At 42.1% G+C, this 14,930-nt stretch overlaps 1 protein-coding gene across 1 annotated transcript in view; it reads left to right on the forward strand.

Moving 5' to 3' along the window:
- The window catches only part of HDHD2 (haloacid dehalogenase like hydrolase domain containing 2), a 40,559-nt gene extending 25,852 nt beyond the window's left edge, over nt 1–14,707 (forward strand). The window contains exons 5-7 of the mRNA XM_079942244.1: nt 5,038–5,254; nt 6,653–6,716; nt 11,410–14,707. Of these exons, the coding sequence (XP_079798370.1) occupies nt 5,038–5,254; nt 6,653–6,716; nt 11,410–11,513 (385 nt within the window). The 3' untranslated portion in view covers nt 11,514–14,707. The remainder of the gene's footprint in view (nt 1–5,037; nt 5,255–6,652; nt 6,717–11,409) is intronic.
- The last annotated feature ends 223 nt before the right edge of the window (nt 14,708–14,930 follow it).

The following is a 14,930-nucleotide window of genomic DNA, read 5'->3' on the forward strand; positions in this document are numbered from 1 at the left end:
GTATGTGTTATGTACACATGTGTCTTTGGTTGGATATATGTACTGCAGATGTCCTATCCCTGCCTGTGGTTTGCCAGTTCATTCTTTTAACAGTATGAGAACATGAAGTTTTTAATTTTGATGGAGTCCAATTTGTCAATATTTTCTTCTGTTATGCCTAAGAAATTTTTGCCCACCTCAGGGTCATGAAGATACTCTCCTGTGTTTTCTTCTGCAAGCTTTATTGTTCTACCTTTAGCAATTAGGTCTAAGGTCTGTTTTGAATTAACTTTTGTGAATTGTGTGAAGTAAATTTCATTTTTTCTTTACAGATATCCAGTTGCTTCTGCAACATTTATTGCGTAGATCAATTCTTTCAAAAGCCTCACAGAATTGCAGTGATGTTTTAGTGCTTTGACATAAATCAAGTGACTATATATGTGTGGCTCTGTTTCTAGATTTTTTATCTATACTTGTGCACTTCCACAGTGTCTTGAGTACTGTAGCTCTATAATAAATCTTAAAATCTGGTAGTATACATTCTTCAACTTAATCTTTTTTAAGATTCTACATCGTTTCCATATAAATTTTGGAATCAACTTGTCAATTTCCACAAAAAAAACTCACTAGGAGTTTGATTGCTACTTTATTAAATCTGTGGATTTGGGTAGAATTTACTGAACAGTAATGTGTCTTCCAGTCTATGAAGATGGAATATATCTCCATTTATTTAGATTTTAGTCTTACATTCTTCAGCAGTGTTTTGCTGTTTTTAGAGTGTAGGTCTTAGAAATTTTGTTGAATTAATCCTTGTATTTCATGTTGTTTGATGTGATTATCAGTGGTATTTTGTTAAATTTCACTTTTAATTGCTTGTTGCTAATACATAGAAGTATAATTGAGATTTTGTATGTTAACCTTGTATTCATGACCTTCTTACATTCACTTGGTAATTCTAATAATTTATTTATAGAATCTTTTGAATTGGATTTTCTACATGGACAGTTGTCAACCACAAATAATGACAGTTTTACTTCACACCTACCAATCTTTGTATTTTCATTTCTTTTTCTTGCTTTATTACACTCTCTGGGAACTACAATACCAGATAGAAGTGGTGATAGTAGGTAGCCTACTATTAATGAGAAAATTGCTGTGTCAGTATGATATTGGAGATATTCTGGGGGTTTCAGTTAAGTGTTGATGGGATTTTCTCTTGATATATTTCATGATTTGCTATTGTTTTAATTTGAACTTTTGGTAGTTGGTGTTTGTCAGGTTGATTCGTATTAGTTTTAAATGTATTGAATGTCAAGATTTTGGCATCACCTCGTTCATTTGTTCTCAACTGGGGACATTTTTCCTCCCCAGGGGACATTCAGCAATGTCTGGAGACATTTTTGGATGTCACAACTGGGGGAAGAAGAGTGCTACTGGCATCTAGTGGGTAGAGGCCATGGATACGGCTAAACATCCCACAGGTATAGGACAGATCCCCCCACATAAAGCATTTTTCAGTTAAAAAATGACAGAAGTGTTGAGAGTGAAAAGACCTGATCTGATTCAGTTTCTTCATTTGATAAGAAACCGGGGCCCACAAATGTGAAGTGATTTGTTGTTACCTATTTTAAGTAGCACAGACACTACACTTCCTATATTTATGAATAAAAATAATTGTCATTACTGTCAGATAGATAGCATGAAAAAGTTTGCATATATCATCTCTATTCCCCAAGAAGGTAAGCGTTATTCCGCATTTTATGGATCAGGACACTAAGGCATACGGTGCTTCATGCATTAATTAACTTACCCGATAAATATTTAGTGAAAGGTACCAGGGTTTGTTTTTGGTTTTGTTTTGGATTTTTTTTTTTTGGAAGTAAGAAATACAGTGATGAGTAAAACTAATGGGCATAGTGGAGATTGTAAGCTAGTGAGGAAGACAAACCAAACACAGTTGAGTAAGGATTATAAACTATAGGAAGTGATATAAAGGAAAAAGGGGATGAGATAGAGATGAAATGTGAGGAGGAAGTCCACTTTGCAGGGAGATTGGGAATGGCTCTTTGATGTGCTGACATTCAAGCTGAGACCTGACAAGTGAGCAGAAGATAGCTGTGTGCAAAGTATGGGGCTCTGTTTCAGGAGGAGGGAACACCAGGTGTGGGGGCTGAAGCAGGAAAGACTGTGTACATTTTTGGTACATAGTCAGTGACGGGGAAGGTGACTTGAGATTGGAGATGCTGACAGTGGCCAGGTAAGGCCAGGCCTTACAAGCTTCGGTAAGGACTTTGGGTTTTATACTCTTTGCAATGAGAGGTTCTTGAAAGGTTTTAAGCAGGGGAGGGACACGATCCCATCTGTACTTTTAAAACTCCCCGTATTGCATGTACGATGGGTTGGAATAACAGGGGAAGAGTAGAAAGCAGAAAGATGAGTTAAGACTATTGCAGAGGTTCGCCAGAAGGAGTAAGACCATTTTGAGAAAGTTTTGTTTTTGTTTTGGACTTGGAAGTGACTGGATTTACTAATAATAGGGATGTGGAAGGGTGAGGGAAAGTGAGAAATCAAGGATGATTACTAGTTTCTGACTTGAGCAATGGGGCCAATTTACTGAGTTGGGAAAGATTGGGGGAGGGTGGGAAGAAAAGGACTCAATCGTTCGATATCAGGCATATTAGGTTTCTTACTTAAGCTGCCGTGTAATTTCATTTCCACATTCTCCATCTTCAGCAGAAATGGTGAAAAGTTGATCATTTTTTCTAAAAAAGTGAGTTTATTTGGAAGAGTGCTGGATTGGTTTTCTGGAGTTCTGGGTTCCCGCTCTCCTTGGTCTTGGCCAGCATCACAAGGTGATCTTCTCTTCTGTAAAATGGGCGTGTTGGACTTGGTATTCTTTATGGTCCCTTTCAGTAACGTACTGTGACTCTGAATTTAAGTCATCCCCTTAGCTTTTCTCTCACTGCTCTGCCTAACATTTTTATAATGTGGTCCAGCTCCCTGGCTAGGACTTTTTATAGTTTTTTTCCTTTGCCTACATGGAATTTATAGCCATGGATTTTTGCATCAGGCCTTCTTTATGCCTTTTTTTCTTGTATCGTGCACCTCAGTGGGCTTATAGTTAAATAGAGACAGAAGATTCTCAGATTTCTTCCCGATACATTACTTCCGGTAACAAAACAACCAACTTTTTTTTGCCCTGTCTAGGAAGTGTGAAAACAGTCCCAAGTATTGGGGTGTCTATTTTCTTACATTTTGAAAATGTTTATACAAAAATCTTCTAATCTGCGTCCTTGAAAATATTTACCTTTCAGTCTATCCTGAACATGCCTTGGCTCTTCAAAGAGTCAGTAAAGCTTATGCTGAACGTAGAAGAATGACAGAAGCAAGAACCACTTCCCTGAGAGATGCCTGTCTTCTCCAAGCTCCTGAAGAACCAGTTCCCATTTAGAGAAATGTAGAGGAACCCACAGTTTCAGCCCTTCCAGAGAAAGCACGGGAATTAAGTACACACGTCAATCGAGCTGATAAGTCTCATCCCCAGTTAATATATAATAAAATATTAACAAAGCTAAGTCAGATGAGTTTTTAGTTTAGCTGTGTAAGTGGAGAGCAATTTCGAGGTCTGTTGCGTAAAGAATTCCAGTTCCATGGTAGAGTAGCAAGTAAATGGGATTGGGGACAGAGTGACAAGAGGGGAGATAGATAAACCACCCGTTATTATCTCGTTGCTATCAGCTGTGGTTCTTTAAGGCCAACATAGTGGCCTTATCAGGTTTCCTAACAGTTGGATTTTAAGATCTACTTTAAGAAATAAATTTGTATTACTATTAGTGAATAAATTTGAAGGATCCGTCCTGTGCTGTGAGCAATTCGTAGTAACTAACAATAAGGCCCTGTAATAGTCCGGTATTGGTTTTTATTTAATAAAATATTTAATCATAAATGTCTGAATCCTGCATCTCCCACAGGAAGGCATTTCCATGCCCACTGACAAGAATAATTTAGCAGTTTCGTAGTTGAGTGCTTAATTACTCATAATTGTGAAGGGTGAGATGTGATGAATTCTTCCTCGATGGACATACTAGATATTTAACTAAGTAGATGACTTAAATTAAGCTAAGTGAGATCATTTATTACATTGGTTAAAAGCAGTTTAAGAAGAATATCATGTCCTGCATTCGATTAGATGATATGTGTGTGACTCTCTCTGCTGTGTGACTTACAGGCTGCACTGTTGGGATGGTTGGCAGATGTTTTTGGATGGGGGTTGGTGGGGTTTTTTTTAGATTTGTTATGTTTTGCCTGAGTAAGTAATGAGGATCCTTGACTATATGTAGAGTTTAGTTCTCTAACAAGAAAACTCTTTATGCCCTTTCGGTTGGTATGAGAGTATTTGTCCTACATCAGGAAGAAGGAAAGGACTTGACAGTATAGGCTCACCCTTAAGCCTTACTGCTGTGTCCTTCACGGAAGACAGCCTGATTTGCAAAGTAACGCCCGAAGCAGTCAAAAGGTAAAATGAAGAGGGAAAGATACAAGCAGAAAGTATTTGTAGAATGGTCTATGAAATTTCTGAATTCGAAAGAATCATATTTTGGAGCAGAGGAAAGAGGAAACCAGGTATTTAGGAGCTAGCTGAACATGTCACTGCAGCATCAGTTGAGTCGTGTTGTAAAAGGCTCAGGAGCCTCCTGCTTACCATTAGGGAGGTTGAAACAACTTGTCTCATTAAGTTAAGCTTCTTCCCTCAAGTGTCTTATTTAGCTTTACTTCCCTTAATTCTCTTTCCATGGTGATTTGGGTAAAATGTCTGAAACCACTAAAGGTAAAAGGTTGAAGCAATCACAAATTTAATCTATCACCTTTCTTTAGTGTATCTGAGTGTAATTCTCAGCAGTTCCTAGCGAATTCATTAGAAGACAGCAAGTCATTAAAAGTTAATAAGAAACTATTCGTTTCTGTGAGTGTGAATAAAACCACTTTGTAAGTCTGACATTCTTTTCCAGTCATAGAAACCTTGCTTTTAGCCAATTTCCATTTTCTCTGTCTCTCTAGGTTGCTCCTGGATGGGGCACCTCTGATAGCAATCCACAAAGCCAGGTATTACAAGAGGCAAGATGGCTTAGCCCTGGGGCCCGGACCATTTGTGACTGCTTTAGAGCATGCCACAGATACCAAAGCCACAGTCGTGGGGAAACCAGAGAAAACGTTCTTTTTGGAGGCATTGCGGAGCACTGGCTGTGCACCTGAGGAGGCCATCATGATTGGAGATGTAAGTAGAAGAGCCCAGGAAATGCCCTGGGCTTACCTGTCATGCTGGGAGGAGCCAACTTCAAAGCACTGCTTTGAGACACAAGCAGGCTCTTATTGGTGATATCAGATGGTAGTAAGAGGCTACCCATAAAACAGGCTTTCCAGTAGTTGTTTACTGGTATTCTAAAGAACTGAAATATTGATTATTTCTGACATTCTTCATAGTGTGATGAGATATATACAATTCAAAAGACCATCAACTGCAAGGCAATTAAATGCTTTATGTGTCTTTTTGAAGAAAACTTCTACATAGATTTAGACTTTTTTGACTATTCCTTAATGCAAAGAACACCTATACCCAAAGAATTCTCCCATTATTGATTTTTTTGCTAGTATATGCTTTATGGAAGAACAGCCCAGTCTGTGTGCCACAAATAGCTAAAGATATCGATTGCCTCAGGCCTAGGAGTGGCAGGGCTGAAGCTGGACAATCGGGGGCCCTACCCAGTGGGCCCTCCCTTTCCTTGTTCACTTTTTCCCTCCTCCCTTCCTCCTGTCCCTCTCCCCCATCTCCCCTGCTTCAACAAGGCAAGTTTAGATGCACAGAAAAGGTTTTAAGTTAGACCTTAAATGAAGATTTTGACATTTTAAGACTCATTTCCAAGGGCTGTTGTTGAATAATATGAATGATTTTTAAGGAAAAAACTTTTCTTTGGGTGTGATCTGAATGAATCCTGCTTATACACATGAGATGGTAGGATTGATTTTATTGATGATGTTTCTTCCAGTTTTTGGATTTTTATTACCTTGCATTTGTCATCACAATTAGCCAAGTATATTTACCCCTATCTTGATTAAGAATTGGAAAACAGAAGCTTCCCTTTGAAACTGATCTGTTATTCCTAAGTGTGAAGTGAATATCAGACAGTCTCAGAATCTGTTTAAGTACACTGATCTGATTTGATTCCCCGTTAGGGATGATTGGATGGAAAGTAAGGATAATGTTACGTGGACAGCACAAGAGCTGTCTTCTGAACTAGTTCATTCACTGTCCTGCAGTTGGATCATTTACCTTAAAAGCTGCCAAATGATAGAATACTTTTTTTCCATGATCTGTTTTAAAAGGAAATAGATGTACATGTGGCAAAACATGAAGCACTGTAACTGCTTTTTATGTTTGGTTACTAGGATTACTACTCTGTTTTTTACCTCTACCTCTATTACGCTTCCCTTTTCCAGTGGTATGCTCCTTCAGACATGGGTTTATCCTTTTTTACACCTCCTTCTCTTTCATTTTAAGGAAAAAAACATGGGATTACAGTTGGCCATCCTGTCCTAATAAATCAGATCAATTGGTCAGTTTTGTTGGCAGGCTCACTGATGACACTGGACTAAATGCTTCGTTATGCTTTTCTAGGATTGCAGGGATGATGTTGGTGGGGCTCAGAATGTCGGCATGCTGGGCATCTTAGTCAAAACTGGTATGTATCTTCAGTATAATATTCTGTTTCTCTAAAACAATGGTAGAATACACAACTGCTTAAAGAACAGTCTTTGAAGAAATGGCAAAGCCCACTGAGCACTTTAATTCTCTTTCTGCCACAAAGCAAAAATAAAATGGGCTTAGGATTGCAGGGAAAAAAGACAATGTGAAAGGGCCCATGCTGTGCAAAGCTAGGAGGATCAGATCAGAGTTCAGAGGTATTTTAACAGTTACACAGAGATAACCATACACAATTGACCATTAGCATTTGTATGATTTTCTGGATATGCAAATCACCAAAGTTGACCAAAAGACCATTGATAGTGGGGCTCTGTAAAAATATGTTTTCTTTTTGCACCAGCTATAAGATGTTTATCTTTTTAGCGACTGGCTAGCTAAGTGATATGATACTTTGTGTTAATGTTTACTTTTTTTAAAAAAACACACAAAAAACTTTTGTCTTTTCACTTACTGTTTTAGTAACAATTTCCTGTACCAAAATTAGGTAAACCGGGTGTGGTCCCTCAAATAAATTTAAGGAAAGGGAAAGAACCTAATGGAGGAGACTCAGCTAATACGGTATCATGGCAACAGTGGACCAGTTAGGTGTCCTGGGTCTTGGTCTCAGCTCTACACTGACTGTGAGACTCTGGGCAAGGCCCTTCACCTCTTTGGGCCATTTGCGGATGATGGGGCTGGACTGGACCCTTCTAGCTCTCACAGTATATGAGTATTACACTGTGCAGTTTTCCTGTGTGGAGTGTGATTAATGAAGTCCTTTCAAGGTAAGGAAAGAATAGTCATGAGAGTTGTGTGGGCTTGTGTGCTGTTGCACTAGGAACTTTGATGAGCCTTTTCAGATAAAATGAAAAGGTCTCCCCCGCACCTGCCCCCAGCTGGAACCTGCTGAGCTTAAAACTAATAGCACGTGTTTGAGGATGACAGCCAAGAGTCTGGTCCAAGAATTGTCATCGGGCTCTTATCAGTTAAATAGCAGATAGGTGGTTCCATAGATGGCTCTGTGAGTTCATATGCCTGGCTTCATACAGGCTGTTCAGAAAAGGGAAGATTTAAACACTAAGTCACAGACGAGCTGCCACTGGGAAATTTTTTAGATAAGAGTATATTTACTCATGACTGTGATGTTCAAGAAAATGTGGTTGCATAAAAGCTATTTTGAATTTAAAAACAGAAACAAGAAAACATAGATGTTGCTACAATTGAATAAGAAGTATTTTCCAGGCCCTGTGTGAACAAAGAATGGGAACAGTCTTCTCATGCTGGGTGTCTGGAGTGAACCAGTGGAGCCTTGCAGATACTGACTCCAGTCACTCTAGAATTAATAGTATTGTGTTTTCACATTTCTAATTCAAAATGATCACCGTCTTCCCAGAAACATGCCCTTTGATGGAAGCAAAAAAGAGGATATATCAGGGAGTCAGGAAAAATAGCCACACTCCTCATCCTCCCCTGTATCTGAATTTTCAGACGCTTGGCATTCCTCATCATTTTATGATCTGCTCATTGAGGAAACCCTCAGCTAACTATTTTCCTCTCGGGTATTGTTCCCATGAACATTTCCTTTCTTTAGGTCACATAACTAAGGATTTGCACCAAGTATGAAAACTGGTCCTATGCCAGGGTCTTGTAGGCCCAGCTTCCCTAGCTGGTCTCCATTGGCTCTGCCTTCTTTTCTGACTGGCAGTTGGTTGTTGTCAGCCTGTCACAGAGGCATCCAGTTAGTCTTAGAGAAGCCAGCAGCTCCACACAATCAAATCTAAAATGTCTAACTTAGAAACGTAGCTAAGTCCAGCTCATGAAAACAGGCCCATTTGTACTGTTCATCTTTGGTCAGAAAAAAGTCCCAAGTAAGCCCACTGTTCTGAAAGCATACAGAGCAGCTGGCTCCACTCATAAATTTGAACTCAGTGCAGTGAACAATTGCTGGGTTTCCCAGTGTTTGAAAATTACCACAGAGATTTTAAATTATTCAGTGATAGTCTTGAGCAGTTTTGTTTCTCAGTAGTAGCACATAATAGATGCTCAATGTACATTTGCTCCATGATTGTGTTAGTAAAGACTTTTTTTTTTTTTTTTTTTTTTGCGGTACGGGGGCCTCTCACTGTTGTGGCCTCTCCCGTTGCGGAGCACAGGCTCCGGACGCGCAGGCTCAGCGGCCATGGCTCACGGGCCCAGCCGCTCTGCGGCATGTGGGATCTTCCCGGACCGGGGCACGAACCCGTATCCCCTGCGTCGGCAGGCGGACTCTCAACCACTGCGCCACCAGGGAGGCCCCAATAAAGACTTTTGACTAGCCATAACTAGAATCTGTTTCTGTTTAGCATGTAAAACAATCACCTAGAAAAGATGGGATCACCCTTTGTCCACTGTTGTCAACATGGCTTCCTGCATTCTCCCTCCATTCACCATTTATTCGTCCAGGAGAGTATAGACTGGCACACTGAGTCAGGCCTGAGCGATGGGGGCCTGCTTCATTCACTCAGCCAACGTTGTTGAGCATCTGCTATATGCCAGACACAGTGCAGGTTGCTAGAACTATCACCCATTCATGAGCCACTGTGTCAATCTGTACTTTGTAGAAACCCCACTTGCAGAGCCAGACTAAGCAAAAGCCTTCTGGAAGCTCATGGCTAAGAAACCTGACTTTCACGCATTTGCCTTTAGACCACTGGCTCCAAGAAGTGGGTGGTATAGCAAAAGTTAGTCATTAACTTACCTATGAGAACAAGCAGAAAGCTTGCAGAGGAGTTTATACTCAATGGGATTTAAGCTAGAAAAAACTAGCAGTAGAGTTTGCTGTGTGGGCCATGCTGTGGACAGGTGCCTTGAGGACGCTAAGGTAAGTTAGCTTTGTACGTTAGGTGCTGGCTCCTTTCCTGTAGGAATTCACAGTCAGCAAGACAGGACAGGAAGCATCTTCACTACCACATTGTCAAGTTGGGGAAGGGGGGTTTTCAGGCTTGGTGTCTGCTGAACAAAGCCTCTTAAAGAGTAGTTACAGAAAACAGAAGGGATTTTAGAAAGTGGTGGGTCTGTTGTTGGGGAACCCAGATTTAGACAGAGAATACTGAAAAATGCAGAAGAATAAATAGCAGAGATCACAGAAAAGGGGATGAGGGAGCGAGGAGAAAGGGCAAGTGCAGAGGCAGCGCTGAGACTACAGGGCAGTCGGCCTCGTTCCCCCAAGGCCCCGTCTAATACAGTGTTCATCCCTCCCTTCCTTCCTTGCTTCCTTCTTTCCTTTCTTTCTTCCTAAAATGCTGTGGAATGCTCACCATGTGCTAGTCATTATGTCAGGTGCTGGGAATACATTGGGGAACATAACAGACATAGTCCCTGCTCTTAGAGAACTTATAGTTTTAGATGTGAGGCACACATTAAACAAATAAATATATAATTACGAATTGTTATAAATATTGTGGAGACAAAGAACAGGGGAGAGAGAGAGAGAGAATAACAGGGAGGGGATCTCATTTGGATGGGAAGGTGGGACTGACCCGAAGCCTGAAGGAGGTTGTCGTTGAGAAGAATGTTCCAGGCAAAGGGAGTGGCAGGTGTGTCCAGCACAGGACTGCAGCTGGTGAGAGAAGCACGTGCTAAGGTGAGGGGTACTGGGCCTGGTGACTGAGGGGCCTGGTAGGCAACAACAGAGATACAGGGTTCTTTCTGAAGGGCATTGGAACACATTAAGGGTGTTTAAACAGGGGCCATGCATGGTCTGACTTACATTTGTAAGAGTCTGTGACCGTGCTGCACTGTTCAGTTGTGGGCCTTGAATTGCAGGGTCCAGGGAAAGTTCGGCAGCAGGCCCACCCGTCAGTGCCCTGCCGGGCAGCCTGTCCTGCCGGCCTGCCTGTGAGCACTGTGAGCACCCATCTCTCCTCCCCTCCCACCCCCGGGCGCCCTCATTTGCTCGCTCACAGGGCTCCTGTTCGGCAGCAGCTCATGCTGTTTCCAGTCACCCTCTGAAGCTGACAAGGCCTCTGCCCTGTGGGGTCTGGGCTTTCATTTAAAAGCACTGATTTATTCACCATCCCTATCTGTAGGGCTGCTGGGGGAAGAAAATGATTTCAGCAGCTGAGGAGATTCGAAGGCACCCTTAGCTCTCAGGTGACCCAGTACCTGTGACTGTCCATCATGAAAGACCAGAGGGCCTGGGAAATGCTGAATATGACCTTGCTTTGAATTGCCTCATGGCATTCCTGAAGCCTGGATAAAAGGTGCTTTGGGAGCTGTGGAGACCTTGATTCTCTCATCATTATAAGGGTGGTCTCTGGTGTCCCGGGTGCTCATGGGGCGTGATTAATCTGGTGTTCTACCAGTAGCCTTTGTTCACTGGCTTTACTTTCTTTTTTTTTTTTTTTTGTAGTTTATTATTGTTATTTTTTTATATCTTTATTGGAGTATAATTGCTTTACAATGGTGTGTTAGTTTCTGCTTTATAACAAAGTGAATCAGTTATACATATACATATGTTCCCATATCTCTTCCCTCTTGCATCTCCCTCCCTCCCACCTTCCCTATCCCACCCCTCTAGGTGGTCACACAGCACCAAGCTGATCTCCCTGTGCTATGCGGCTGCTTCCCATTAGCTATCTACCTTACATTTGGTAGTGTATATGTGTCCATGCCTCTCTCTAGCTTTGTCACTGGCTTTACTTTCATTTCAGGGAAATATCGAGCAGCAGACGAAGAAAAAATTAATCCACCTCCTTACTTAACTTGTGACAGCTTCCCTCATGCCGTGGACCACATTCTGCAGCATCTACTGTGAACCATTATGTGAATCAGAAGCAACTTGAAACGCAGCTTTTCATTGTCTGGAAAGAATCCCTCAACAACTTAATGCCAGTGCCACTTAATGACAGACAGAGACCACTCAGCCCTGGTCACCATTTAACCCTCTTTTGTTGGGCAGTAATTAGAAAGAAAGGTATTGAACTGCAGCCAGACACCAAGCCTGGCTAATCCCTTTTGTTTTTTTTCCGTAAAAGAAGATGAGATCCAAAGAAAGGGAAAGCTGAGATTTTGTGCCATTCCTTTTAAAATATTCATCAGGTTAGCAGCGCTGGGGAAGAGTCTCCTGCAGGGAGCCTGTTCTCTGTTGTCTCCTCGCTGGTAAATTGGAGGGGTTCAGACTCTGAATAAAGTTGAATGGTGTTTTTTAAGTTATAAAGTATTGCATTAAAGTGCATTAGGCTGTAGTTTTAATATTGAGTTCAACTGTGAAATCCATCAGAAGTGCCAAGTAGGGTACAGGGCAGAAGAAGCAGAATAAAATGTCCTTTAGCCCAAGTGAAGGAGTGAATTTGCTTTAACAGATGTTGAAAACTAGATTAGCTACTGTATTATTCCCAGCACGGGTGACTTCTTTTTCTCTTCGTTAGCCAGAGATGAGTAATTTAAATTTAGAACCTGGTTTTAATTTAAAATAATATTTCCATTAATAACCTATTCATTGCAGATACCTATTATACTGTGTAACAGTTGTTTTGGAAATTTTATGTAAAATTAAAACTATCAGTATTTTACAGATGTTTTAATTAGACATTGTTATTAACAGGAACAGTGCAGAAACTAAAATCAAGCCTTTAATGTCTTATAGACCATGCATTTTTGAGGCTAGTGTCCACCCGGGTCCTATTAACTGTACATTTGCAAGATTTCATTATTTTTGCCTCTGACACTATGGGAAAAATCTTTCAGAAGCTATTGGGACAGATTCAAGCTTTTATGTACTTGGTTACTAGGGCTGTAAAATGAAATCTCGTCTTGCAGCATGGATTCTTCTTCTCATGTTAAACCCACCAAAATGAAGGGGACTAAATAGGTAATGATTTTCTTAGTGCATTTGCATACTGTGCTGATCCTGGGCCTTTGCAATTGTTTTACTGGGCTCTTGGGCACTGGATTATTAGCTTGTAATTGTCCATTATCGTGGTGCTCACCTTACTGAAGCGCACAGCAGTGTTAATGAGCTCTGGGTTTTGATGCTTGTTTAGAGATCAGCTTGGTCTTGGATGGGAGGGAGTAAAGCTAAATAAATGGCCGCTTCCTCTCCTTCTGGTCGTTTGGTGAACACTTTTCTTGTTTTTGCAGATGCCCCAACCTAGTCCTTACGATCCTAGAGTGCAGAAGACAGATGTGCTAGGGCACCACCCCAGATCAGGAGGAGGAGTGCAGTGACTGGGGCACAGAGCAGGGAGCCCGGCCAGCACTTCCCTTCGGTGACCTGGGGCAACTCCCCTAGCCACTCCTGCATCCTTTGCCTTCTCTGTAAAGTGGAGATACACCACCACGTAGGTTTGTTGTGAGGGTTAAATGCACAACCCGTATATCAAGGACTTTAAATAGAATCGGACGAATGTTAAGTGTTGCATGTTTGCGGTGATGACACAGATGTAGCAGGAGTATCTGCATTTAACAATCCGGAAAAGGTTGGTAGAATTCATCTCTACCGTCAGTTCAGTGGGGAAAGTCTTCCTGAGAATTAAAAAAGAGAGACATTTAAATTCCTTCAGGCCGGAGCCACACAGAAAAGCCCAGCGTGCAGGCAAGAGGGGCTGCTGGGCGTGTTCACCAGTGGCCTGTTCCCCAGCACCTGGGTCACTGATTCCTTGGCCCAGGCGTTATCAAGGGTTTGCTAGCTGCTGTGTGCGAAGTGCCTGCTAGGAAATAAACATTGAAGAGAAGGATTTTGCCTGGAGGGCCCTTACTAGGTGAGGAGCTAAGGAGAATACCTAAGGCAGTGTGCAGACTCTGTGTCTCCCTTCTCTGTGACGTCCTGACCACAGGATGGAGTGAAGTGTTCCCTCCTTCGTGCCATGGAGCAGTTGTTAGATTGTACTTAGGTCTTCAAACGTCTCTTCTCCCCACCAGACAGGACTCTGTGCTACAACACAGATGGGCACTCAGGCCGTCACCAGACAACTCAAAATTAGCTGTAAATATTATAGGAATTGAACGCTAGAGGGTATAGCTATGGGTAGGGAGGAGAAAATGTTTCATTTTAGACTTGCTGCTCATAGGGGAGGCCCGTTAGGCACTTAAATAATGGCTCTGATGCTCTGGAGACACGTTAGAGCTAAAGCCAAGCTGTAGACATCACTGATGGGCAAGTGGCAGGAGGGGGTAATCCCGCTGCGTGTAACGAGCCAGCCAAGAGAAACGGCTGCTCTACTTTCCTCCATTCTCGCTTGGCCCTCTAGGCCATTAAAATCTTGGCTATTTTATTTACATAATAAACATTATATAGGACTTTCTAACTGACCTGTCCACGGTATGAAGTTCGTGAGGATAAATAGAAATCTTGGTTTAGGTCGAGGTTACTGTAAACATCCCCAGCTCAGCTGGTTGGTTTGCCTTGGGCTTCATGGAGGAGACTGAATAACCGAAGTACGTAAAGGACTTTATTTTCCAGCCATTACATTTCAGGGGCTGTCTTGTGGTGCTGACCCCAAGGATAGTGTTGGTGCCAGAAAAGGGACCAAGTGACATCTTAGGACTTGAAAGGGCATTAGAGAATGCCCATTGTCAGGAGGCGGTTATTGGGCATCTCCTGTGAGCTGGGCGTGGAAGAGGGCGAAGGACCAGTCTGGTGGGGAGACAAGGTTGTTGCACCCACTTCACTCTCACACGTCCAGAATCAGCTAGTTCTGCAGTGGCTCTACCTACCCACCACTCTACCCGAGAGGAGCGGATTGTAATGCCTGGAAAGGAGAAGGGGGCTGGCCCACCTCCCTGGTGACGGTTCCATCAAACACCTGCGGTTGTGGGTATCAGAAACTGCCCTGGAGTGACTGTCATCACCTCACTCTTAACCCCACACTGAAAAATTACAGGAGTGAGTTGGACAGGAAAGTCAAAACACAACCGCACTATGTTCAGTTGGTTTTGGATCGGTGGTGGTTCATGTTATATGAAACTGAAGTCCTTGGGCACCTATAATAAAGAATTTTTAAAACTGCACTAATCTATTTCATTAAAACACTTGCCTTGGGCAGCAGAGTACTTCGTCCTGTTAGCAGTTGTTTGCATAGAGCCATGTTTGCGTTATTGAGTTTCTTTGACATAAGTCAAAAAGGCCTTTCCCGCGTAAATGCACAGGGCCTTTGCTGAGCTGACTTTGTGTTACACCAGCCATCAAGACCTACTACCCAAAGCATGCTGCTGTCCTTGAGAGGCGAGGTGC

Source organism: Stenella coeruleoalba (assembly GCF_951394435.1).
Source record: "Stenella coeruleoalba genome assembly, chromosome: 14".
Taxonomy (NCBI): domain Eukaryota; kingdom Metazoa; phylum Chordata; class Mammalia; order Artiodactyla; family Delphinidae; genus Stenella; species Stenella coeruleoalba.